The sequence below is a fragment of the Paroedura picta genome, chromosome 1 (genome assembly GCF_049243985.1).
Source record: "Paroedura picta isolate Pp20150507F chromosome 1, Ppicta_v3.0, whole genome shotgun sequence".
In the NCBI taxonomy this organism is placed as follows: Eukaryota; Metazoa; Chordata; class Lepidosauria; order Squamata; family Gekkonidae; genus Paroedura; species Paroedura picta.
Genome location: NC_135369.1, coordinates 151,465,303 through 151,492,183, shown reverse-complemented (window position 1 = coordinate 151,492,183; position 26,881 = coordinate 151,465,303). Strand labels below are relative to the sequence as shown.

At 43.0% G+C, this 26,881-nt stretch overlaps 1 protein-coding gene across 1 annotated transcript in view; it reads right to left on the bottom strand.

Annotated features, from left to right (window-relative positions):
• GCLC (glutamate-cysteine ligase catalytic subunit) overlaps window positions 1-26,404 on the bottom strand; it is a 39,733-nt gene extending 13,329 nt beyond the window's left edge. The window contains exons 1-9 of the mRNA XM_077308868.1: window positions 25,941-26,404; window positions 15,433-15,545; window positions 14,310-14,492; window positions 12,590-12,703; window positions 10,184-10,242; window positions 9,959-10,095; window positions 8,740-8,814; window positions 5,832-5,948; window positions 1,334-1,472 (exon numbers count right to left, since the gene is read on the bottom strand). Of these exons, the coding sequence (XP_077164983.1) occupies window positions 1,334-1,472; window positions 5,832-5,948; window positions 8,740-8,814; window positions 9,959-10,095; window positions 10,184-10,242; window positions 12,590-12,703; window positions 14,310-14,492; window positions 15,433-15,545; window positions 25,941-26,090 (1,087 nt within the window). The 5' untranslated portion in view covers window positions 26,091-26,404. The remainder of the gene's footprint in view (window positions 1-1,333; window positions 1,473-5,831; window positions 5,949-8,739; window positions 8,815-9,958; window positions 10,096-10,183; window positions 10,243-12,589; window positions 12,704-14,309; window positions 14,493-15,432; window positions 15,546-25,940) is intronic.
• Window positions 26,405-26,881: the final 477 nt, after the last annotated feature.

Below are 26,881 nucleotides of genomic sequence, written 5' to 3'. Positions count from 1 at the left end.
CTCCTTTATACACTAACTGGTGTTGCTGTCCTCCACCAGAGAATCTTTAAAAAATATCTAAGTATTATTTTATTAAGTATTTTGAACTGACAGTACACCTTGTTCTATTGAGGTTAGCACTGTCTATTCAGACTGGAAAAGGGTCTCAGGTAGAGGTCTTTCATACGCAAACAGACCATACCCAAATAGATCCTCATGGAGAAGAGGGACAAGTACTGGGCCTAACAGCTCTGTCCTGGATCTTGTGTTGTTCAACATCTTCATATATGACTTGGACGAAGGAACAGAGGGGATGCTCATTAAATTTGCAGATGACACTAAATTGGAAGTGTCATACAATAGAAGACAGAATCAAGATACAGATGATCCTTGCAGGTTCAAAAACTGGGCTATAATATAATGACTTTCAACAGAAGTTAACCTCTGAATCTAGATAGAAGAAAATTAAATGCATAATTGTAAGATGCAAGGGGGGGGGGACTTATCTTGGCAGCAGTAATTTTGAGAAGGATCCAGGAATCTTAGCAGACCATACCCTAGACATGAGTCAACAGTGCAATACGATAACTAAAAAGGCAGATGTTATATTGGGCTGCCTCAAGAGAAGTACAGTATCCACGTCACACGAGTGATGTTAATTTGTTCTGACTTCACTTGGAGCATTGTGTCCAGCTTTGGGGAATGTAGTTTATGTAGAATGTTGACAAGCCAGAATGTGTCCAGAGGAGGACAACTAAGATGGTGAGTGATGGTCTGGAGACCAAGTCCTAGGAGGAAAGGTTGAAGGAGCTGGGTATGTTGAAGCTGGAGATGACTATGATGAGACAGCTGACTTCAAGTACTTAAAGGCCTGTCATAAAGGAAATTTAATCAAATGCGTTTTTGGCTAAACATTAGGGAGAACTTCCTGACAGAGCTTTTCCTCAGTGAAACAGGCTTCCTCAGGAGGTGGTAGGCTCTCCTACTTTGGAGATTATAAGCAGAGGCTAGAGGGCCATCTGACAGTAATGCTGATTCTGTGAAGCCAGGCAGATCATGAGAGGGAAAGCAGGAAGGCATAAACCAGTCTCAGTTCCTGTGGCCCCTTCTTATCCAGAATAGTGCTAATTACCACTTCAGGGTCAGGAAGGAACTTTCCTCCAGGCCATATTATCCAGGGAATGAGGGGGGGGGGAGGTCATTGTGAATTTCCTGCATTGTGGAGGGGGGGGGGCTGAACTAGATGACCTTGAGGACCTTCCAGCTCTGTGTTTCTATGTTAAAAGGAAAAATTATTTTAGGGAAGAATATGACACCCACCCAGCATTACTATCACATGTATTCAAACACTTACCTTCGCTGACTAAGTGATCATAGATTTCTTTATCTATTATCAGATCAATGTCATTGTACTTTTCACCGCACTCGGAGAGGTAACTGTCTATGGAATCGTATCTGGATTTATTGATTCTGTAACGGTTATTCTTCAGTGGCTGTGCAATTTAAGAAGGAAAACAGTGCTTACAAAAGTTTGCGGACAACAAGAACTACTCATCATGAACAGTTATGCATCTTTTCAATTAAAAGCTGGAAATGTGAACTCTGAAGGACATTCTACATATGTAATCTGTAATCTGCTCATATTCCAAGTATTACCCAAAAACGAACTAGAAAAATTACATAAAGAACATAAATGTAAATAAATCTTAATGATTTCACACAGCATATAAGGTTAATCCCCCTTCAAGGATCGCTGCCTTGTTGTGGCAAGGGGGCTTGCGTAGTTCAGTGAAGCTATGAGCTATGCCGTGCAGGGCCACCCAAGACGGACAGGTCATAGCTGAGAGCTCTGACAAAAGGTGATCCACTGGAGAAGGCAATGGCAAACCACTCCAGTATCTTTGCCATGAAAACTCTATGGACAGTTCCAATAGGCATAACGATATGACGCTGGAAGATGAGCCCCTCAGGTCGGAAGGTGTCCAATATGCTACTGGGGATGAGCAGACGGCTAGTACGAGTAGCGCCAGAATGAATGAAGCGGCTGGGCCAAAGCCGAAAGGACGCTCAGTTGTGGAAGTAACTGGTGGCGAAAAGACAGTCCGATGCTGTAAAGATTTTTATTCCATAGGAACCTGGAACGTCAGATCCATGAATCAAGGCAAGCTGGACGTGGTTAAACAAGAAATGAGAAGACTGAACATCGACATTTTAGGAATCAGTGAACTAAAATGGACAGGAATGGGTGAATTTAATTCAGATGACCATCAGGTATACTACTGTGGACAAGAATCTCGCAGAAGAAATGGAGTAGCCTTCATAATCAATAAGAGAGTAGGAAAAGCAGTCTTGGGATACAATCCCCAAAATGACAGAATGATCTCAGTTCGAATCCAAGGCAAACCATTCAACATCACAGTGATCCAGGTCTACGCCCCAACCACTGCTGCTGAAGAGGATGAAGTTGATCAGTTCTATGAAGCCCTACAACACCTTCTAGAAGCAACGCCCAAAAATGATGTGCTTATCATCATGGGGGATTGGAATGCTAAAGTAGGAAGCCAAAAGATAACCGGGATAACAAGCAAGTTTGGCCTTGGAGTACAAAATGAAGCAGGGCACAGGCTGGTAGAATTTTGTCAAGAGAATACAATGGTCATAGCAAACACTCTTTTCCAGCAACCCAAGAGACGACTCTACACATGGACATCACCAGACGGTCAACACAGAAATCAGATTGACTATGTGCTCTGCAGCCAAAGATGGAAAAGTTCTATCCAGTCAATAAAAACAAGACCAGGAGCTGATTGTGGTTCAGATCATGAGCTTCTTGTTGCAAAATTTAGGCTTAAATTGAAGAAAGTAGGGAAAAGCACTAGGCCACTCAGGTATGAACTAAATCATATCCCTGACGAATACACAGTGGAGGTGACAAATAGATTTAAGGAATTAGATCTGATAGACAGAGTGCCTGAAGAACTATGGACGGAGGTTCGCAACATTGTACAAGAGGTAGCAACTAAAACCATCCCAAAGAAAAAGAAATGCAAGAAATCAAAATGGCTGTCTGAGGAAGCTTTACAAATAGCTAAGGAGAGAAGGGAAGTGAAAGGCAAGGGAGAAAGAGAAAGATACACCCAATTGAATGCAGAATTCCAGAGAAAAGCTAGAAGAGATAAGAATGCCTTCTTAAATGAACAGTGCAAACAAATAGAAGAAAACAATAGAATGGGGAGGACCAGAGATCTTTTCAAGAAAATTGGAGATATGAAGAGAACGTTTCATGCAAAGATGGGTATGATAAGGGACCAAAATGGTAGGGACCTCACAGAAGCAGAAGAGATCAAACAAAGGTGGCAAAATTATACAGAAGAACTATACAAGAGCGAGCTTAACATCCCTGATGACCACAATGGGGTAGTTACTGACCTGGAGCCAGACATCCTGGAATGTGAAGTCAAATGGGCCTTAGGAAGTCTGAGCAACAATAAAGCTAGTGGTGGTGACAGCATTCCAGTTGAACTATTCAAAATCTTAAAGGACGATGCAGTAAAAGTGCTACACTCAATATGCCAGCAAATTTGGAAAACTCAGCAATGGCCACAGGATTGGAAAAGGTCAGTTTACATTCCAATCCCAAAGAAGGGCAATGCCAAAGAATGTTCAAACTACCGCACCATCGCACTAATTTCTCATGCTAGCAAAGTTATGCTCAAAATCCTACAAGCTAGGCTCCAGCAATATGTGGACCGAGAACTTCCAGAAGTACAGGCAGGATTTCGAAGAGGCAGAGGAACTAGAGATCAAATTGCCAACATACGCTGGATCATGGAGAAAGCTAGGGAGTACCAGAAGAACGTCTACTTCTGCTTCATTGACTATGCTAAAGCCTTTGATTGTGTGGAGCACAACAAATTGTGGCAAGTTCTTAAAGAGATGGGAATACCAGAGCATCTTATTTGTCTCTTGAGAAATTTATATGCAGGTCAAGAAGCAACAGTGAGAACTGAACATGGAATCACTGACTGGTTCAAAATTGAGAAAGGAGTTCGGCAAGGCTGTATACTGTCGCCTTGCCTATTTAACTTGTATGCAGAGCACATCATGAGAAATGCGGGATTAGAGGAGTCACAAATTGGGATCAAGATTGCAGGGAGAAATATCAACAACCTCAGATATGCAGATGATACAACTCTAATGGCAGAAAGTGAAGAGGAACTAAAGAGCCTGTTGATGCGGGTGAAGGAGGAGAGTGCCAAAGTTGGCTTGAAACTCAACATCAAGAAAACAAAGATCATGGCATCCGGCCCTCTCAATTCCTGGCAAATAGAAGGGGAAGAAATGGAGATAGTGACAGATTTTATTTTCCTGGGCTCCAAGATCACTGCAGATGGGGACTGCAGCAAAGAAATTAAAAGACGCTTGCTCCTGGGGAGGAAAGCTATGGCAAATCTAGACAGCATCCTAAAAAGCAGAGACATCACCCTGCCAACAAAAGTGCGTTTAGTCAAGGCTATGGTCTTCCCAGTTGCAATGTATGGCTGCGAACGTTGGACCATAAGGAAGGCCGAGCGTCAAAGAATTGAGGCTTTTGAACTCTGGTGCTGGAGAAGACTCTTGCGAGTCCCTTGGACTGCAAGGCGAACAAACCAGTCAGTCCTAGAGGAGATCAGCCCTGACTGCTCTTTAGAAGGCCAGATCCTGAAGATGAAACTCAAATATTTTGGCCACCTCATGAGAAGGAAGGACTCCCTGGAGAAGAGCCTAATGCTGGGAGTGATTGAGGGCAAAAGAAGAAGGGGACGACAGAGAATGAGGTGGATGGATGGAGTCACTGAAGCAGTAGGTGCAAACTTAAATGGACTCCGGGGAATGGTAGAGGACAGGAAGGCCTGGAGGATCATTGTCCATGGGGTCGCGATGGGTCGGACACGACTTCGCACATAACAACAACAACATAAGGTTAATAAAACACGTATATTGTTCTATATTTGGTTTTATATAGAAAAGCCTCCACAAGAAAGATAACTTTCTCAAAAATCCACAAATTCAAGATTTATACAGAACTGCTCTTTAAGCATAAGTGACCCACAGGGCACAGAGATTGACTCCTAGGATTAAGGATGTGCAAGTTTCTATTTTCTGTGCAATGCCATGTGTTACACAGGCAGGATAGATATTTTGTTTAAGAAGAGTCAGTGTTGCCTTTAAGACACAACAACACATTTAGAATTTTGTTACAGACTTCCACAGAAGACATATTAGATTTGCTGTGAAAAAGAGTCAAATCAAATATTGGACATAAAATTCCAACAGACAACCTATTTATATAGGCCTAACTTGTTTTTTTGAAAACCTACAGACAGCATTTTCAGCAGTTCAAAAATTAACTGGACATTCTGCCAATAGCTTTTGACACCCAGAATTGAGACACTGGATCACAGAATCATCTTCTATGCGCCACTCTGATTTCACAAGTCATTTAACCCTAATCTTCATCGCTTTCCTATCCTCCATTCCTCTTAATGCTTTCAAATTCCTTGCCAAGCTCTGCAAAGTCTTTCAAAGCTGAAAGCCAAGTTAGGCAAACCAAGTTATTATTTCTCAACTTTATACTGGGCTTCTTTGGTATACAATACTCAAAAAAGAAGTTACTAGGCTAACATCGTGAATGAGCAAATTATCCCAACTGCTATGTTAAAAAGAAGACAGGCAAAGTATCTGTTTCAATATTGATTTTGACAAATCACTGAGAAGTTCTGCATACTAAACAAATTCCTAGTGTGTAAACTTCATAACTAAGGATGGACCATGCAGATTTATTCTGACGTGAGGAGTCAGTGTAGAAATACCTCCAATCCCCTCTCCTCTCGTGTCCTATCATCTACTGATGCAGATATTACTCCCCAGCGGCAGTCGATCTCAGTCACGTAGCCTCTGTAGAATGGAGCAGCAGCACTTAGAGCCATCTGAAACAAACCAATGCGGGAAATAAGATGGTAGGTTTTCACTACACCATGATATAAATTCAAAGCTGAGTGAAGGGGGAAAAAAAGACAGCAATGAAGTCTGTACGGGGTCACCACCGCCCAACTATTCCTTACTAGGATTACCATCTCTCAAAACTCTCACAAAAGAGCCAGTTTAGAGTAGTGGTTAAGAGCGGCAGACTCTAATCTGGAGAACAGAGTTTGATTCCCTGCTCCTCCACATGCAGCCAGCTGGGTGACCTTGGGCCAGTCCCAGTTCTCTCAGACCTCTCCTACCTCACACGGAGCCTGTTTTGCGGAGTCAACGGATCGGCAAATGTAAACTGCTTTGAGACTCCTTTAGTTAGTAAAAAGTGGGGTATTTAAAAAAAAAAAGCTTTTCTTCAAACTCAGGTCCTGTGATATGCCCTCCCTCAAGTGGTGTCCATGAGGCTCATGTAAGGGCAACAGGAGATGCTTTCTCGAGCCCTTCAAGCTAATATGAAAATAAAGTCCTCTCAGTTTTCTAGAAACGGTGCAGAGATTTTCTATCTCAGTAGCTCAGAAATCCACTGAAGCTCACAGCTGTTTTAATATTTTTAAGGCAAACATTTTGGTCCAAGTGCTGAAAAATTCAACATTTATTTACCTGTGAAGACGTTGGAAGGGGAGATTCGTCAAGGGTTTTATTTGTTTAGATATGCTCAGTGGAAGCCAAGTGCAGGCAGTACCTCAGAAATTTGACTTGGACTCAGCAGGCAGCTGAACACGCCTGGGAGGTGAGGACAAGCATGCACCATGTCCACTGCCTTCCCCTGCACCGCTGGCCCCAACAGCGCTGCCAGTGCCCTGGATGGAGGACCTGGAATGGAGTGTCAGGCAAAATGGCTTGGTGTGCCACTTGGTCACAGGTGCTGCAGGCTGCCTACATCAATCTTTGTTCTTGAAGTTGGCAGAGCATTGGCTGGAAATTGTACCGAAGGACTAGTTAATCTAAGTACTCTGGTTTGCTGAGTGGTACTAGGAAAAATAGGGGTCTAATACAGCCACCATGCTTACTTCAAGAATCAAGTTAAGTTGCTTTTTAACCCTGTATTCCAATGCAAAGTAATTCAGTATGAGGCAGGAAACGGCATGCAAAGACAAGAGCAGCCAGTGGTGGTTTTCAGCTGAATAACAGCAGCTCAAGATGTGATAACACTTAACTTATTTTCTGTTTCTATGAACAGCTGCAAAGGTTTTTCCAGACCCTTCAGGCACAGCTCTTCAGATGGCCATCGTCATCATCTTCTCCCCCTGCCCACCCAATTGTCACAGCCGACTTGTGGCAACCTCATTGAGTTTGCTCGCTGCGCTGGAAGGCGGCCGATCACTCCTGGCGCAGCAAGCGATGCGCCGCGGGGAGGGGGGGAGGAGCGCCTGCTGGTTTGCTGGCGCCTGTGCCTGCGCCTCCCTCCCCCCAGTCCCCAGCCCGAAAATAGAGATTAGTGTTAGACAATAGACTGGAGAAAGATGGAAGAGGGAGGGAGGCATGCAAACAAATGTGAGTATCTAGGAAAGAGGGACAGAGAAAGCAAAGCAGAAGGCCAGTGTCTGTACCTGGTGAGATGGCTGTAGGAAGAAGTTAGCAGTAGGAAAAGACCACTGGCCTAGGCTATTTAGGTGAGGGCAAGACTGATGGCAATTTGGACAAAGGCCCTTTAAAGCTGTGGCCCCACAGAATCAGCTCCCTCTGTAACCCCATACACCACATGCCAAGTATTTCTCTCAAATGGTGTCAAAATCAGAGCTCACAAGGGTCTCACAGTACGGATTTGACAATGTATTAGTACTCATGAGTAGAGGCTCTTTGTTGCTACAACACCCACCTGCATTACAGACCACCTTGAATTCTCTCTACGCCACCTATTTATGCCTAAACTGACATGTGCTCTCCCACTCTTTATGAAGCAGAAGCAAAGAAAAAATATTGCCAAAAACAATGTCATGATTAATCCCAGCTACCATGCTTCCATTCTATGCAAGTCAACCAAGCAATATTTTACAAATACTATTTTAAGGCAAATTAATGTCAGGAAGGAAATGCTTTCACTTTTCTAGTATTTTTATAAAAGAGAAGTTCACTTCTATATTCGTAACACCAAATATTTGCTTAAATTTTTGGTAAGCCAACATTTACATCTGCTATGATTGTTCTAGGACAAGGTAACCTGGACTTTATATGTTACTTCCCAACACAGTACTTCGTTATTGAATCTTTTATGCTGGAGCTCTTCAGTATACCCATGTGTGTTTGTAGAAAAAAGGTTCAGGGGTGGCTGTGAAATTCACCAGAGAAATCTCACCTTCTCTGCCATTGCTGAGCTTGCATGTCCAGGCCCAGCCACCCACCTCAGGGCCACAGGGGTGTCTGAGAGCTGCTCAGAGCCCCAAGAGCCTCCTGATTAGTGACACTGCTTTGGCCAGGCCCCAAGCAGCATCCAGCATGCGTTGCTTCTGCAGCCAGGCCTGGAGCACCTATCTGTAGCCACTGCAGCAGCTGCTGCTGGCCTCCAGTGCAATTCCCAGCAGCTGCAGAAGTCAAGTGTCTTGTCTGCACGTGCACAGACAACGCTTACTCGTTTTTCAATATTTGTTCTTTTACTTTGGGGGAAAATTAAATACTTCAGATTTTCCTGCAAACTTGGGGAGCTCATCCAGGTGGCCCAAATCTGTAGATTTAGCACTCCACAGATGGGAGCCACGTGTTGCTAATAGTATACAGATAGTGGGATAAAACCATATTACTCACCACAATGGGGCAGATGGTAGCTAGCTGATCATAAAGGTATCTTGCTTCAGAAATGCTGCAAGCCTGGAATGTTACCTGTAAAAGAACATTAAAACCATAAAAGGTGCCAAAATTAGCATTAAAGGCTGTCCCATGCACTGACTTTGCAGAAATGAAGTTCATTGGCACTATTACCAAACCAAAGCTCATCTCCCCAAAAATAATTAGCGCAAACTTGCTTATCATTCAGCTGGAAAGGTATGATGCAAGAGGCACATTAATTCCCTAAGGGGAATTAAAACATTCCGCTTCCTCCCCAGACTTAGCTCCCGACCAATTCAGTGCTCAGATCAAACTCAGTGGTACAAGTCACCAGGATGCAAAGATGGCTAAAAAAGCACAGCCTTCTGGCTTATTCACACCTCCCTCGCTGCACGTCATCTCCTTCCCAAATCCCAGCCCTATCTTGTCACTTAACAGAGTATCCTCCAAGTGAAGAAATGTGGACATTGCATCCTCTTTCCCCATCCCAATGCTCCGAAGTATTCCCTTAAACTCACATAATTCATACATCACCCTAATCGTGGTTTGCACTAACCATTATTTGAGCTTCCAAGTATACAGGGAAAATCATGGTTTAGAACTATTTGTGTGCTCAGCACACTTTTTCCCTAACGTGCAAAGATCTTCAGAGGTGGAGGAATAGTTGTAACTATGGTCTGTCAATTCTGACATCATGCCAAACCAGGATTCCTTAACTAAGATTCGGTGTGGGGTATCTGAACTGAGCCACTCTGGAAATGAAAGGATGAGGGCCAGCTTTAGCGTGAAAATGAAACCAAAGGAAAACAAGCCAGCATTGCACACATTAAATATACAAAACATAAAGGTATTAAGCTTTATGGGATGAGAGAACAAAGGAATAATCTAAATTTTAACGCATCTTTCCATGATTTTAGGATCTAGAGTAAATTGATTCTCTGTTTAAGAATATCTGAAATCTTTGACATAGCAAGATTCTTTACACTTATTTTTACATTAAAGTGGGTACACATGTTTTCAGTATAATATTGCCATAGTTTATCAATTTTAAAATAAGGGGGGGGGAATCAGGAAAGAATTTTAAAAAGTCTATCATAGGATGTTACAAAGATATATGGTTGCTGAGACCAAAGTTTAAATGATACACAAAACCACTACCCAAAAAAGTTTGCGGGAATGTCTATTTCAGTGAATGTACCTGAAGGCAGCAATTGCCCATTCCAAAGCCCATGGCATCCATATATACGTGGTCAGGCTTGGCTGCTCTTGCTGCTTCACCGTCGTCATTAGGGAATGTTTCTGTGAATGGTGACCGAGTATTCTTGTCCTTAAATACTAAACATGAAAAGTTAAAGAGACATTAACACGCTGCAACTCAATGTATTTTCCCCACTTTTTGAAAGCAACCCATCTGCACACTTACTTGGTACGTTTATCACTACTTTTTCTCCTCTTCTGTGCCGAATGTTTCTTGTTAAGGTGCTGAAACAGAACAGAAGCCTTCTGAAACACTCGCTCAACAAAAAACATCTAGACACACTCCCCAAGTGCTTAATGTTTGAAATAGTAAAATAGTTTCAGGAACTATACAGAGGAATTATAATATTGACTGTTTTATGCTGACATGAGTCAGCAGTGTGACTCAGTGGCTAAAAAGGCAAATGGGATTTTGGGCTGCATCAAACAGAGCATCGTGTCCAGATCACGGGAGGTGATGGTACCACTTTACCCTGCTCTGGTTCGGCCTCACTTGGAGTACTGTGTTCAGTTTTGGGCACCCCAGTTGAAGAGGGATGTTGACAAACTGGAACGTGTGCAGAGGAGGGCAACAAAGATGATGAGGGGTTTGGAGACCAAGACATATGAAGACAGGTTGGGGGAGCTTGGTCTGTTTAGCCTAGAGAGGAGATGACTGAGAGGGGATCTGATAACCATCTTCAAGTATGTAAAAGGGTGCCATATGGAGGATGGAGCAAAATTGTTCTTTCTTGCCCCAGAGGCACAGACCAGAATGAATGGGATGAAATTAATTCAAAAGAAATTCCATCTAAACATCCAGAAGAAGTTCCTGACAGTTAGAGCGGTTTCTCAGTGGAACAGGCTTCCTCGGGAGGTGGTGGGTTCTCCATTTTTGGAAGTTTTTAAACAGAGGCTAGACAGCCATCTGACAGAGAGGCTGATTCTGTGAAGGCAAAGGGGTGGCAAGTAGATGACATCCCTATCGTAGATGAGCGATAGGGATGTGAGTGTCCTGCATAGTGCAGGGGGTTGGACTAGATGACCCATGAGGTCCCTTCTAACTCTATGATTCTATGTTCAGTCCCTTTCCAAATAATCCCCAGTATACAGGTTTGCCTTTTTCACTGCTATAGCACATTGGGTTGACACTTCAGCTGACCAATCCAGTGCAACCTCAAGATCTTTTTCCGTCTTACTCTCAGCAAGTGCAGACCCTGTATTTGAAGATGGAATATTTTGTCTCCGTGTGCATCAACTTACACTTGCCAACACTGAACTTCACTTGCTGCATTGTCACCTCTTCACCGAATTTGTGGAAATCCTCTTAGAGCTCTTCACAGTCAGCCTTGGTTTTGACCATGCAAAATCATGACCATACACCTTGACAAAATGCTGAAGGTTCCGGAGACTCCTATTAGTGGAATATCCTCCCCCCCCCCCCCCGGGCCAATTGATCCTCTTGCTCAGGATTCCGCACCTCCCTCTTCCCTTCAAGTCTGCTGTGAGGGGAGCCTATAACAGCCCCTGACTGGGGAAGGGGGCATTTCCAAGAGCAACATAGGGGAGTCTGTGGGAAAGGGCATGCTTTCCTTCTGAGGGGGGAAAGCTTTCCCCTTCTGCCTGTTGGCTGACAGGGAGGCTACAGAAAAGCCTCACTTAAAATACTGCTGCCAAGCAGAAACCAGATGCTGTTGCATGGATTCTTTTGCCTCCTTTTTCATCTGCACAACAACCCTGTGCAGTAGGCCTCAAATATTTTATCTCCACAACAACCTGTGTGGGAAGCCTCGATTTTTTCACAACAGCCCTGTCCACCCTCCAAAGCAGCCGATTCTGCCTGGAGAGCTGATCTTTATAGTCTGGAAATGAACTGTAATTCCAGGAGATGGCCAGGCTCCACCAGGATTTTGGCTACCCCTGGGTTGAAATATTTCTTGGTTTGGAGGGAAAACTGCAGAATCTGGCAGATTTCACTTTAGAGAAGAGACTAATGCTATGCTCGTGGGTTATCAAATTATACAAAGGGTAAAGTTAGTGGAAAGAGATAATAGCAGATTTGAGGGCATCCCAGGAAGCTGATGGGCACTACATTAAAGATGGACAAAAGGAAATTCTTCTTTAAACAGTGAGTTATTAAAGTGTAGAATTCCCTGCCAGAGGATGTAGTGATGGTCAGTGGCACACACAGCTCCAAAAGGAGATTAGACAGATTCATGGAAGTGCTGATCTATCAGTAGCTACTAGAAATGATCACTAAAACAAACCTCCTCATTCAGAGGCACTAAACTTCCCAATCTCAGAGCCAAGAGGCCACATCAGGTAAAGCCTCAGACTCTATGCCCTGTTATTGTTCCTCCAGAGGAGATGGTTGGCTGCAGTGTAGAACAGCACATGGGACTAAGTGGACCACTGGCCCTTCTTATGTTCTTAAGTGTAAACTTGATGGAGCTTACAAGTAGAAGTGTACATCATGAATTCGCTTAATCCCAAAAGCATAACTTATTGGGATGAGTTTTCTGTTCTACAAACAGGAAAACAGAACAGTACTATTAGGGGGAAAAAGCAGTTTTTCATTTCTAAGCAAACTTACCTAAATCTGGGATGTTTGTTAATGGCTTCATCTGGGAAGAAGAGAGACTTAGACGCTCCTGCCTCAACAGGCGTTGGGTGGCTCTCTGGTATCGTAAATCCCGGACATCCTAGTCTACAGGTTTCAAAAAAACAGCTTGTTATTTTTAACTATCTCCATTTATCAAATGAGACTGTGGCAGGAATAAAGCTTTATTTTAATTAAGCTTAAAGCTGTTAGCAATGTTGAAGCAGAAATGGAAGCTAATAAGGAAACAGCAGAAATGTTTAGTTACTTCACAAAGATTTACAAATGTATTTTTTTCCAAAATCAGTCTTTCTGCCCAAGCAGGCCAAGGTGGCTAAATTCCCAAATTAGTTTAGGGACATGGATGTGCAATTTTAGGCTCCTACAACCCTACCCCTTTCCAGTTCAGTAAAATATAAATTTGAAGCAAATCCTGTTGCAATTTGAGATTAAGCATATAAGTGAGCAGGCTGAAGTTACTTTTCAAACAAACTGACCAAACAATATGAGACAAAATCCCCTTGGATTTTATCCTCTCAGATGCTGTTTATACGATGGGCATTTAGCCCCTTCAGCTCTAAGGGTATAAGGGGCTGCTCTACACCAGCATCAGTTCTTCACATAAACTCAGACCACCAAGCGCTTGGATGCCACAATCCACAAATGGAAAATTAATGGTTCTTGGACTGTAAGAGGTAAGGAGCTTTCAGTGTTCGGCAGGGCCTGCAAAACAGAGCTCTTCTGCCAGGTCTACGGTTGACAGAATCTGTCCAGTGGCTTAATTAAGTATAAGAAGATAAAAATTCTCTTATCTCATTTATTTAGACTTTTGACTCTGCCAACACTTTTTATCTTCTTATACTTAATTAAGCCACTGGACAGATTCTGTCTCTCCTTTGTTACAATTTTTTCGTGCAGCACTAGGTCTACGGTTGAGGCTAGGCATCCAGGCAGATCTGGGCCCCTCCAATAGAAGCGGCAGTGGCAAATTCCATCTGCGCCCTCTTCCCTCCGCCTCCCCTCCTAGAAACTGGGATATGCTAGTGCTGGGTGAGTTTTACCACTGTACCTTAAGTTTTTAATATATGTAAATTGTTCTTATGTTTTTATGTCTATAGCAGGGTTTATTGGACGACTGAAACCTGCCGTGAGCCTCTGGGGAGTGGCAGGCTATAAATTGAATGAATGAATGTTTTTAGTTTAACTTAACTTAAAACATGTTTTACTGTATTTTACTGTATATTACTGTTGATGTTACCCGCTACAAGAATAAATATTATTACTTATTATTTACAAACTTTATACCCTATCTTTTTGCTGTCATAAGGTTGGCTAACAGACCAAAAACATATATAATACAAAAAAGTTCAAGGTACATCTGAAATTACAACCAAAGCTCCCATGTGAGTGTGAGCAGACCCCTTCTGGGACTGCAATAAACATAGCATCTTTTGCAGAGGTAGGAGTCCAAACGTACATTGGAGCCCTTACATCTGTAATAAGTCATTATATTGCACGTGTTTGCCTAGTAACAACTAAACAATGCAGCAAGAAAAATGCACTGTAAATATCGCGAAATAGAACACCATAATTGAAAAATAGTCCTGTCTCCTTACCAGCAACAAATATAGAGCCGCTACACTTCTCTCTCTCAATGCACTACCATCCTGAATAGATAGATGGTTCAAGTCTGACTAGAAACACAGAAGCATACCTAGGGAATGATGTGACAGTGCAGAGAGCTTCATTCTCTTTCAGAACAGAAGCAGCTTCCTGACGCCGTTTCCTCATATTGTCTTGCACAGTGTTAAATTCAGACATTGTTCCTCCATAGGGCTGTCCAGGAGTCCCCTCAATCATATAGCTTCCGTACTCAGGCCTCCACAGAGTTGGGTGGCTACAAGAAACAACAACACATTTGCGATCCTTTTCACAACCACAGAGGTACTACCAATATGGGTTAGTAAGTGAATGAACGCAAATAGGAGTTATCCAACAACTGGCTTGAAGTTCCGTATCTTTCATGCTATTTATCAGATGTTCCTTGTCAGCTGTCATTATTTGCCCAGAATAACTATGTCTTCCTTTGCTATATAGGTGATCCTAGTATTTTGTAACAATTATTTCTAAATAGTAGTGCACAAGGGGCCACTTTGATGATTACCCAAACCATACACCATAGTAATCTTCCAATTCCCTGCTCCTATGCTCTTCCTGCATGTTCCCCGTGAGTACTGTTTTGAGAGGCATTTCAGGCCCCAGTGGGAGGGAGTGATATCATGCTTCCATGCAATGGATTACATGGGATCCAACCCAGTGACATCAGCATTACAGTGCTGTCAAATGAAAGGCTGGCTTCTGGGGTCAAGATATGTTCCCATAATGCCAACATTGGTAAGTACAGACTTTGTGCCATAGATTTGGAGAATAGCCCATACACTTATTTTGTCTGCATCTAATAACAGGATTCTGCTGGGTATGCAAGATCGGGCTGATGGCTGAATATCATCCACATACTGCTGGCAGCCCAGCCCAAACTTCTGGATGACCTCTCAAAGAAACTTCATGAGCATGTTAAAACATATGGGGATAACTACCAATGTTTACAATGGTTCTGGGAAACATAAAACCCTAGCTATTGCAAAAATATCATTACAAATGTTTTGTTGATGTGAAAGAATGAACTGAACATCTGGTATATCAACAATGAACTTTCACATATAAAAACAATGTTCTCACATTAAAGCTGTATTTTTGCTGTACAAATACGTCCAAGTTAATATGGCAGGCAATTTTTGGGAATTCAGTGTATGTCTTTAGGAACAAGTGCTACTTACTTAGGATTTACTCTTTCGCCCTTTTCTTGCAAAGTATGAAGAACTTGTTCTCCAATTAAAGACAACTGAGCTTTCTTCTTCTCATGGTCAAAAGCTACCAACATGTATTCCACCTAATGTGAAAGATAAATAAAATAAACACACACCACGCACAACATGTAGTGCTTTAGACTAGAAAATTACAAAGCACAGACACTGAATAGTTATTGCAACATCTCACATTATCTCCTGAAAGCAAGTGCATCTGGTTGCATGATAAAACATACAAGAGATTTGAATATTATGAATGCCTAGCTTTGGATTTTCATAAACTTCACAAGGCAGCCGTTTCTTTAAATCCACACAATAAGCTTCAAATAGGACAAATCTATCTGCAGCTAACAGCCATGGTGATTATAAGGGACTTCCACACACAAAGGCAGTAAACCTCTGAATACCAGTGTCAGGAGGCAGCATCAGGGAAGGCCTTGACCTCTATGCCATGTTGTGGGCCATTGTGTGAGATGATGGATTCTGGGCTAGATGGACCACTGGTCTGATCCAGCAGAGCTCTTGTTAAATTCACAAGCCACAGGGTGGCACAACTCAGCAGCTGCCAATGCGTTCTTGAGTACCCTTAGCGCATTTTAATCAGCAATGTAAACCCACTGGCACTTCCTTCCCATAGCAACAGATGAACTTTGTTCCATTGCCCCATTCAAGAGTATTCAATTGGCACACAGGTTATTCTTTTAAAGATTACAGTGATGCTCAATACATACAAGGTACGTGGGGGGAGAAAGCTATAAAACAGCTCCTTTAGAGGCACAACAGTCTTTCAGTGGCCAAGGTAACTGCTGCTCTATCCTGATAAAAGGTATATTCCAATTCCTCTTAAAACACAAAGAACAATATGGGTATATTACCTCAAAATATGATTTTATTTATTATCTGATGATTATTTTTACCCCGCCTTTCCCCAAAAGGGCTCATGAGGACATGTCACACTGGGTTGTTCATGGGCTCAAAGTTGTGGCTCATATCTACAGACCCAGCAGTAGGTATTCCTCATGACCCGTATCCCTCTACTTGCAGCAGAGCAGTGTATGCTGATCTGTACCACGTGACTCGACATAACTAAGGGATGTGCAATACATACCACAACCAGGAAGCCGGGTTTAGATTTATTATGTCGCGCTAAACCCAGAGATTATAGCCATTTGTACACAGCTAAGAAAAATGCGATAGATTAGAAACAAAGAATACATTCCAAAGCGCTTCAACCAGCAGGGCAATACCACCAACCTCACTTCCCACAAAAGACTTTACGAAGGAATTTCAGTGTTCAGAGACACACTTTGGGGCAATTTTAGAGACAACGATGCCACCAGTGTGGTTTCATATACCGAACCCAAAAATGTGAAAAGCAATTTACCAAGAAATCACAGTCCTAATGCATACTATATTAAAGGTTAAGAACAAAAGCTGTCATTCTGTTCTGGAAGATCTCTGAGGCACCCCCTAACAATTCAGGTAACTTCTGACATTCAATATTTTAAGAATACAACAGATTAAAAAAATCAGGTGACTGCTGGTACTGAAATCAGTGCAACACCAGTTTTAATCACACATAGCAGTGCCCCAGGGCAGGGGTAGTCAACCTGTGGTCCTCCAGATGTTCATGGACTTCAATTCCCATGAGCCCCTGCCAGCATTTGCTGGCAGGGGCTCATGGGGATTGTAGTCCATGATCATTTGGAGGACCACAGGTTGACTACCCCTGCCCAGGGGCACAGACATATTAGAATGTTTCGGGAGGGGGGGGGGGACAGCTGGCTTCAATGTAGTATTAAATTGAACCCCGGAGTATTTCCTCTCTGCAGAGTTTGCTGTTGATCTTCCAAAAGAACTTCATAATATAATCACAGCAAGTCACTTCTCATCTTTGCTAGATATTTGGGGAAGTGGGAAGAAAGTAGCCCTGAGGTATGGGATCAGTAGGAAAGAACACAAAAACGTATGTTCTAATAATTAGACTCACTGCACTTCTGCAAGCTGAAAATGCATCTCAACTGGTCTACTACTGGAATAACATGTTTTGAACGTTGGATAAATTACTTACTGTGCGAAAAGTTACCTGATTAAATAAAATTTCAGAGTATAAGAGTACGTTTTATTACTTATTATATTGTTTATTTGGCAATTTTTCATAAATGTGAATTACACAGTAGTTTAATTATAAAACAAATTTTCCAACACAAAACCCCTAGATATTCTACTATGAAAGGATGCTGTGTCTGTTTAAAAGACATCTACATTAACTTGTTAAAAAGGCCACATAGAACTGCTCCTGCCTAGCCTTGACAAGGAGGAGGAAGAGGAGGAGGAGAAGAGTTGGTTCTCATATGCAGCTTTTCTCTACCCGAAGGAAGCTCAAAGCGGCTTCCAGTCTCCTTCCCTTTCCTCTCCCCACAACAGACACCCTGTGGGGTAGGTGAGGCTGAGAGATCCCTGATATTCCTGCTCGGTCAGAATTGTTTTATCAGTGCTGTGGTGAGCCCAAGGTCACCCAGCTGGCTGCACAAGGGGGAGCGCAGATTCAAACCCGGCTGGCCAGATTAGAAGTCCACACTTCTAACCACTACACCAAGCATTCACCAGCAAAGCTTTTCTTCCCAGATAATGATTCAGGGCATAAACAGGGAAAGTGCCTCTGGATGCTACAATACAGAAGACTCACTTGCCACAGAGAAACTATGCTTAGCATCATCACTATAATCCAGGGTTTCCCAAAAACGGTACCACAGTACTGTACGGCACCCCGAAGGCCCCTCAGTGGTACCACGGCTTGGGGTTTTTCAAAATGGCAGCGGGGGAGAGTCCTCCCACTCTGTGCCTGCCACTTCTCGCTCCAAGTAAGGAGAAAAGGAAGAAAAAAGGTTTCTTTAATAAAAATAATTCTACCCTTATTTGGGCAGGTTGACCTACCCCCTCTCAAAGTGGCTACCCCCTCTCAAAGTGTATACTTTCCAGGCTCCTATGCAAGAGTTCAGCCCCGGACATCACAATTGTTTTGAAGTTCTTCCCTTGCAAATAGCAACAGAGAAAGTTCTGAACAAATACAAAGTACAAAGGTGAATGTAACAGACCACAAACTGGTAAGTCATTACAGAGAACACATTCAACCCAGTGCAAAAAAACGCAGATATTGAAAGTCCACAATAAATTCTAATATTGACAGAAGATTATGAATGTGCTCTATACTTTACATTCAACTGAAAAAGGTAGCAACTAGTCATGTGACAATTTTTTTATATAAATGCTATTTGTGATAGGTAGGAAAGTAGCTGTATCTTTCAACAGGCCTTTTGCAAATATAGCAAGTTTTTATATTTGACAGGGGCCACCTCAGGATGTTTTTGATAAGATCAACATGATACCTCCTTGCTCACGTGAAAAAAAAGGTATTGAAGTTATAAATAGAACACATTTCACACACTGGGAATCGACACAAGAAGAATACCCTTCCGGAGCCCTTAAAATATGAATTTTCTGATGGAATCATTGCTCTATCACAGTAGATGAACACAGTAAATCTTTCTTCAGAGTAAAGTGTTGTAAAGCAGGGGTAGTCAACCTATGGTCCTCCAAATGTTCATGGCCTACAATTCCCATGAATTGTACATGGGAATTGTAGTCCATGGACATCTGGAGGACCACAGGTTGACTACCCCTGTTGTAAAGGATAGCAGCGTGAATTGCACAAACTGGATCTGAAAGTGATGTCATTTACATCTCACTTCCCTCTCTAGGATGATGACCAATTGATTCTGACTGTAAGAGTTTGGGAATATTTGATCATGGAATTTCTTTTGCAGCATTTGTCAGGATCTTAGTGTCAATTTTACAGAAAGCTGTTGGTATATTATGGGTTGTTCCCAAGACAGAACTCAGTGTTGCTTCTTGTTCCATGAGGCATTTCTCTTCTCTGAATGTAAAGCCTGCTGGTCAAAGTCTAAACATCAGGGCTACAGAACTTCTAGTCAACAAGGCTTATTAAGATTCCATCAGCTGGCAAATAACCATAAGCAGAACAATAGCCTCTCAGTGGGAAATAAGTCTTGGGAGCCAAAAGGTTTGACAATGCAGCATATTTTGACACACAGCCTCAGTGTTTAGACTGTGAAGATACTCCCAGAAAGGCTGTTCTGTAAATAACATAAATGACTACTATACTAAAATTCTGCAAGCAAAAAAAAAAAAAAGTGACAAATTTCTTTTTTACCTTAAAAAGAAATGACTCCTTGCATGGATATTTTAATAGTGACTTTGTAAAAAAGTTGAACAATGAAGTATGAAAAGAGGGGAGGGGATGGAAAAATCATTAATCTTAGCTGCTAAGACATCTATAAGAATGAAGGAAATAAAGTGTTTCAAACAGAAAACAAAAAAGAAGCCATTTAACCTGGGTTATACTAGAAAGTCAGACAACCAACAGCAGGAAAAACAGAGAAGCCAAATAAAGCAAGCACTGGAAGGCACACACAAATGCATGGCCATTTTTACAGTCTTCAGGCAAGGTATCCTATGGTCTATAGAAGGAATATATTCAGGACAAGAATTAAAACTAAGAAACGGAATTATTGTTTTTTAGGAATTAGATGAATTTACGAACACATTCCTGGAAAGAAAAAGGATAGAAAAGAAGAAAGTAAATAACCAAGTTCATCACATATTCTAAAGAAATTAACAAATATACCATTTAAAGCTATTTCAATTCACACTGAATTAAGAGGGAAGTAATACAAACAAAAACATGCATTCCATTTTGGAAAAGGAAACAGTAATATATCCAATGCAGAAAAGGAGAACATTTTTACTTTTTAAGAAAATATTTGTTTGAAACTTAATGTCAAACAAATGGTTCTAACAGGAAAAAGTTTTTAATATTTTAGCTCAATAATATTGCAAAGTTAAAAAACACATAGAACTTTGCAAGCATGATACTTTAAGAACCGAAAACCTGTATTTTAAATGAAAATTAAAGCATTTAAAAAAACCAAAAAATATTGCAACTAAAGTCTAAGATGTAAACAAAGATCATTATGCAAACTGATCATACCCTGCTTGTTTAAATAAAGTTGTATATTACTGAAATCTCTAGATCAGCCTTTTTCAACCTTTAGAGTCCCTGAAGAAGAGCCTCTTGTGGCACAGAGTGGTAAGGCAGCAGACATGCAGTCTGAAAGCTCTGCCCATGAGGCTGGGAGTTCAGCAGCCGGCTCAAGGTTGACTCAGCCTTCCATCCTTCTGAGGTCGGTAAAATGAGTACCCAGCTTGCTGGGGGGTAAACGGTAATGACTGGGGAAGGCGCTGGCAAACCACCCCGTATTGAGTCTGCCATGAAAACGCTAGAGGGTGTCACCCCAAGGGTCAGACATGACTCGGTGCTTGCACAGGGGATACCTTTACCTTTTTAGAGTCCCTGAAATGATTTTGAGGAGCCCTGGAAGTGATGTTAGCTGGCCATACCTCTCAGTCACACTCTTGAAAGTGACATGTCACCAGAAGTGGCATCACCACCCATGTTAACAGGTAGGTTCAAGGAGGACTGAGGGGTGGAGACACAGGAGGCAGTTTAAGCCAGGAGTAGGTGTGCAGGCATTGCCTGCTGCCAGGCACAGCAACCAGAACAGAACTCACATTTGGGAGAGAGGGGGACAAATAGAAGCAGCCAGTTCCCTAGCTTTTGACCAAGTCCTTTAAGGCAGGATGGGAAAAGCCACAGACCCTTTCTGGAGCTCTCATGGACCCCTGGTTGGGAATCCCTGCTCTAATTAATAGAGATACTGAAGGAAGCACAAGACAGGTTTTAATTATTAAATTGTAACCTACCACTCACTGACTGAAGTTAAGGCCATATCATTTTCTTTGCATGCTACCTCAAAACCAGGCCAGGTTCACCTACAGAAATCAGTGGCTTCGCCTATTGAAGTTGATCTTTAAGAGTTAAACTGCTAAGGCTGCAATCCCATCCACATGTACTCTGGAGTAAGCCCCAGTGATTGAAGGTCTTCCATCTAAATAAACATGCATAAGAGACTTCATTTTCACATGAGTCACTAATAACACAGTCATAAACAGATTTCAATAGCATTAGACAATTATAATTATCTTTATTTTTGCTGTCAAGTTACTGCTGACTGATGGCAATGACATAGAGTTTTCACGACAATATTATTATTTAATGGTATGGCACATGTGTAGTGTACCCAGGAGATCGTAAGAATGTCTGGCAGCCAGATGAGAGATGTTCGAAGGTGGTCTGCCATTGTCTGCCCCTACCTTGGTATTTTAGGCAGTCTCCCATCCAAATACAGCCAGAATTGACCCTGTTTAACTTCCAAAATCTGAGGAACCTTGTCAATCCAGGTTTGGGCAACTCTCCTTAGTATGGCTCTAACTATTCCAACAAGGCATTTTGAGTAAATGTGTATTTGGCTTCCCATCTATCAAGTCTGTTATTTTATTTACCTATCCCATGGTGTGTAGAGTGTAGCCTGGAGATCTGAGGATTGTGTGGCAGCCAGGCAAGGGGTATATAATAATAATATATAATAATAGCTTTATTTGTAGGCTGTCCTTCTGAACACTCAGGGTGGGTAACATCAGCATACTGTTTAAAACTTTAAAACTATCAACTTGCACAGCCAACCCAGACAGAGGAGTCCTCTAAAAGGGAGCCCAACTTCTAATCTCCTCCTCCTACTGGTGAGGCCAGCTATTTTAGTGGATGTTATTGTGGGCCTCATCCATAAGCCTGGGAGAACAACAACTCTGTCTTGCAAGCACTGTGGAACTGAGTAAACTCATGCAGGGCTCTGATGTCTCTCAAAAGCTTGCTAATGATACTAAATAAAATAGTATATAGCCTAATCTGTTCCTTTGTTGAAATTCAGATGTTGAAATTCAGAGCTTTAAAAATTAAATTAAATATTAATATCAAATGAAGATCTATTTTCTTAAATTATAAAAAATAAACAGTTTCTCAAAGGTTTCCCTTGGAGAAAGCCAGTGTATTGTAGTCGTTAAAGAGTGGCAGGTTATAATCTGGCAAACCAGGTTTGACTCCCCTCTCCTCCACATGCAGCTAGCTGGGTGACCTTGGGCTCCTTGTAGCAGTAATATCAGGGCTCTTACACTACCTCACAGGGTGTCTGTTGTGGGGAGAGGAAAGGGAAGGCAAGTCTAAACCGCTTTGAAATTCCTTCCGGCAGTGAAAAGCAGGGTACAAAACCCAACTCTTCTTCCAAGCAAGTTAGAACTGCATGTATTTTGTACATACTCTTCAGTAAGAACTTGGCTGATCTGCAAGCCAAATAATAGCATTCAACCAGGTAAATTATATACCTATTCGGTACATTAATTGCTGTCCTATGCCCCAGGTCTAAATATTCTGTAAGAAAACAGTCCTAAAAGTTAACACCTTAAGTGTGCAACTCTGTTTAGGATGGCACTGTAAGCCTTTTCTTTACCTTCATTGAAGATTAAGACAACCTTGTAAATTTTTGTCTAATTATTTTTTCCAGCAAGTATATGCTGGAAGGAGTCACTGGAAGCTAAAATATTTCCTGTATATTTTCCTTTATCTTGTCTTGAGAATAAAATCAGTTGCTACAGCCCATTTCCACTCATTTTTATTCATGCAGCTCAGTAACATGCATTTGCGTGCGTGTTTAAAACAAATAATGTTACAAACCTAAGATTTAATTTAGAGCAGCAGCTTTTTAAGGACAATCGTTCTGGATTTCTGTGAGGTAGAGGCCCTAGGCAACACAAGTCTAGAGATGCCTCATGAAAGCAATCTCTTATAATTGTGGTGCAATTATCTTAGGCATGTACTATTACCAAGTTGTATGGCAAATTTTCAAAATCAATGTTACTTTATTTCCTAACATAAACAAGCACATTTCCTCAAAGTGCTGTGTACACTTCTAAGGTCATCAGAACTTACATCTTCAAAAGCCTTTCACAGAGGCTACAAAAATTCCCTTGCAGTGACAGATCACCACATGTTTCCTCTTATGCTGGTACTATTTACTGTTTGTTTCAATTCCTGGCAAATAGATGAGGAAGAAATGGAGATAGTTACAGATTTTATTTTCCTGGGCTCCAAGATCACTGCAGATGGGGACTGCAGCAAAAAAATTAAAAGATGCTTGCTCCTGGGGAAGAAAGCTATGGCAAATCTAGGCAGCATCCTAAAAAGCAGAGACATCACCCTGCCAACAAAAGTGCGTCTAGTCAAGGCTATGGTATTCCCAGTTGCAATGTATGGCTGCGAAAGTTGGGCCATAAGGAAGGCCGAGCGTCAAAGAATTGAGGCTTTTGAACTCTGGTGCTGGAGAAGACTCTTGCGAGTCCCTTGGACTGCAAGGCGAACAAACCGGTCAGTCCTAGAGATCAGCCCTGACTGCTCTTTAGAAGGCCAGATCCTGAAGATGAAACTCAAATACTTTGGCCACCTCATGAGAAGGAAGGACTCCCTGGAGAAGAGCCTAATGCTGGGAGCGATCGAGGGCAAAAGAAGAAGGGGACGACAGAGAATGAGGTGGCTGGATGGAGTCACTCAAACAGTAGGTGCAAACTTAAATGGACTTCGAGGAATGGTAGAGGACAGGAAAGCCTGGAGGATCATTGTCCAGGGGGTCGCGATGGGATCGGACACGACTTCGCGCCTGACAACAACCACAAATGTAGTAATGCTTCAAGGATGATGAGTGGCACAAGATCACAGGCAGCATGGAACCCCAAGGTTATTTATTTTCCTCATTTTCACCCTGCCTATTCCCTCAGTATGATGCACTGTAGGTTCTATCTTCTGCCTTTCCCCCAATTTATCCTCACAATGCCCTTAAGCTGGAGGTTGAGTGAGTGACTGGCTCATGGCCACTCGACAGGTTCAGCTCTAGGCCTGCTTAACCACTGGTTTGAGGTGATTTACACAAGTAATGCTTGTTTCAGATTTTGTATTATGCACAAATTAATTCCAGGGTAAGCCCCTTCTTCTGAATACTACTCTACCACAGGAAAAAAACCTGGCAAACTTGGAGTACTGAAGAATAAAAGTCAGCGATTACAGCATACCACCCATGTCAAGTTTAAGTGCATACGTTTTCTACAATCCTTTTATACTCTGATTTCATTACCTGTGATCCTCACACAATCCTAATTGAGTATCTCACAAAACACGAAACAAACCAACAAGACTGCAGAAGTGACATAAGAGAATGGATAACTGAAACTCAGCACTGTATGCCTGTGGCTTTTGGAATGACTATGTGTATCAATTGTAGCATGGCCAAGTTAGAAGTCTTTTTTTTTGTATTCTCATACTATGGTGTGTACATTTCCAAAACAGCCCAATATATTACAGGGGAAATCTAAGCATTATTGCTTGACAAAGACAAACAGCAGCATCAATTGCTGCTAGACTTTTTTTTTTAAGTGGTTCCCATCAGTGGAGAAATTAATGTATTTTGTAAATATACATAGTGACAAATAAATTTTGAGAACAAAACAGTACTGTAGCACTGACAGTGACAGAACAGCTCCACATGTACCACCTCTGGGCTTCTACCAAGGCCTACAGGGAAATTACCTGTGCCTGTTAATATTACACCTAATATTCCACCAACATACACAGATCCATAAAGAAAAACTGAGCAGCCACTAAACTATCACAGGAAGAGGGAAAATGCAAATTCAAATGAACTCTCACTTCTCTTCCATATGTAAATGAAACATGAGGATGTTTTCCTAATGATGCCTCAAGCACTTTTGAATCTGTTATCTCTCGCATGCTGAAATTGCTAAAGCACAACAGGAAGTGAAAACTGGATTAGATACACTCCAAGCCAGCAAGCAAAGTCCAGAGCTATAACTGAGGCATAATTTGAGAAGGGTTAACTCAAACACGTGAAGTTCAGCAAACAGAGAATTCAGTCTGGCTGTGCCCACTTCAGCAGCCTTCATACTAGAAGGGTATGTGTGTTACAGGAGAAAGGCCAAACTCTACAGTTGGTCTTCTGCTAGGATTAACCCCAAAGGAGACCACCAGAACTCACAAGCAGCCTATGCAAGGAGGAAGCAAGGGCCTCTCTCACGGTGCACCACCAGAAAACCACTCAGAAGCTGGCGGATTTACAACAGCCTAACTTGCAGGGCGGTTGTAGCACACACATTTCATGAAAGGACTACATGATACGGCTTGTGCATGCATGTACAGGCACAAATACTCGCCTTACGTTATCCAGACCAAATAACGCGTGCCTCTACCCCTCCAAACGGCATACACATTCCAACCAGAGGTGCGCATGAAGCGCCCGCGTCCAAACCCCACGCACCTTGGGGCTCCGCACACCAGTCCCGGCCGGATGCTGAAGCCCCGAGGCTGGCCACCCCGCATGCCCCCGTCCCTGGCTGAAGCCCACACGGGCGCACGTGCCCCCCTCCCCCGCGCCACTCACCTCGTCCCCCCACTTGAGTACGTCCTTGTGCCGCTCCCGCACGGCGCGGTAGATGTGCAGGAACTGGAGGATGCCGTGTTTGCGCACGTGCTCCGCGTGCCGCTGCGTCTCCTCCCAGCTCAGCGGGGAGCCCTGCGACAGGAGCCCCATGGCCGCCCAGGAGCGGGAGAAGGGGGAACCGGTCTGACGGCCCCCGCACTACTTCGAGCAGAGCGGAAGGGCGGAGAGATCCACCGGCAGGGCGCTCAGCGGGAGGTGGTCAGGCCCTCGCAGGACGCCTCTTTTCTCTCCCGCTCCCCCCCCCCCAATCTACTTCCGCCGCTGAGGAAGGTGAAGCGGCTCCTTCTTCTTGATGCCGCCTCGGCGCGCGGCTGGAGCGAAAGGGCACCAAAGAAGGCCGGCGGGCAGCGTCGCCTCTATGTATATGTGTGTGGTGACCGTCCCGGCAGCAACGCGGCACGTGACCGCGAGGAAGGAGGGCGGGCATGCGCGCGGGAACGCCTCTCGCGCTCGTTCTCTTGCCTCCCCCCTCCCGGCTCGCGCCCTCTGTTTCATGCGTGACAAGGGGAAAGGGGGGGGGGTGTCAGAGGGTAGAATCGGCGCGTCAAAGGGTGACTCAGCACTTTCCTCGCTGCCGCTCTTGCCTAATGGGCTCGAGGGGACTTCCGAGCGTGACGTCGTTTTCCTCGGCAGGGGCCAGCGACAGTCGGCGTCCCGGGAGGCATGAAGCCCCTTGGTTGCCTTAGAACGACGACTGCAAGCCCAGCCGCGCGCTAGGATGGCCGCAGGAGGCGGCGCGAATAATCGACGAAAAATAAAACCGTCCTGTTGTTACGCCGTTGTCGTTTTGGTCACGAGAAATAAAATGAGTGGGGACAACTTTCTGCGGTGCGGTGCAGTCACACTGCCGTTCATCCTGGGAGTTCGGGTACTTTGGTCAG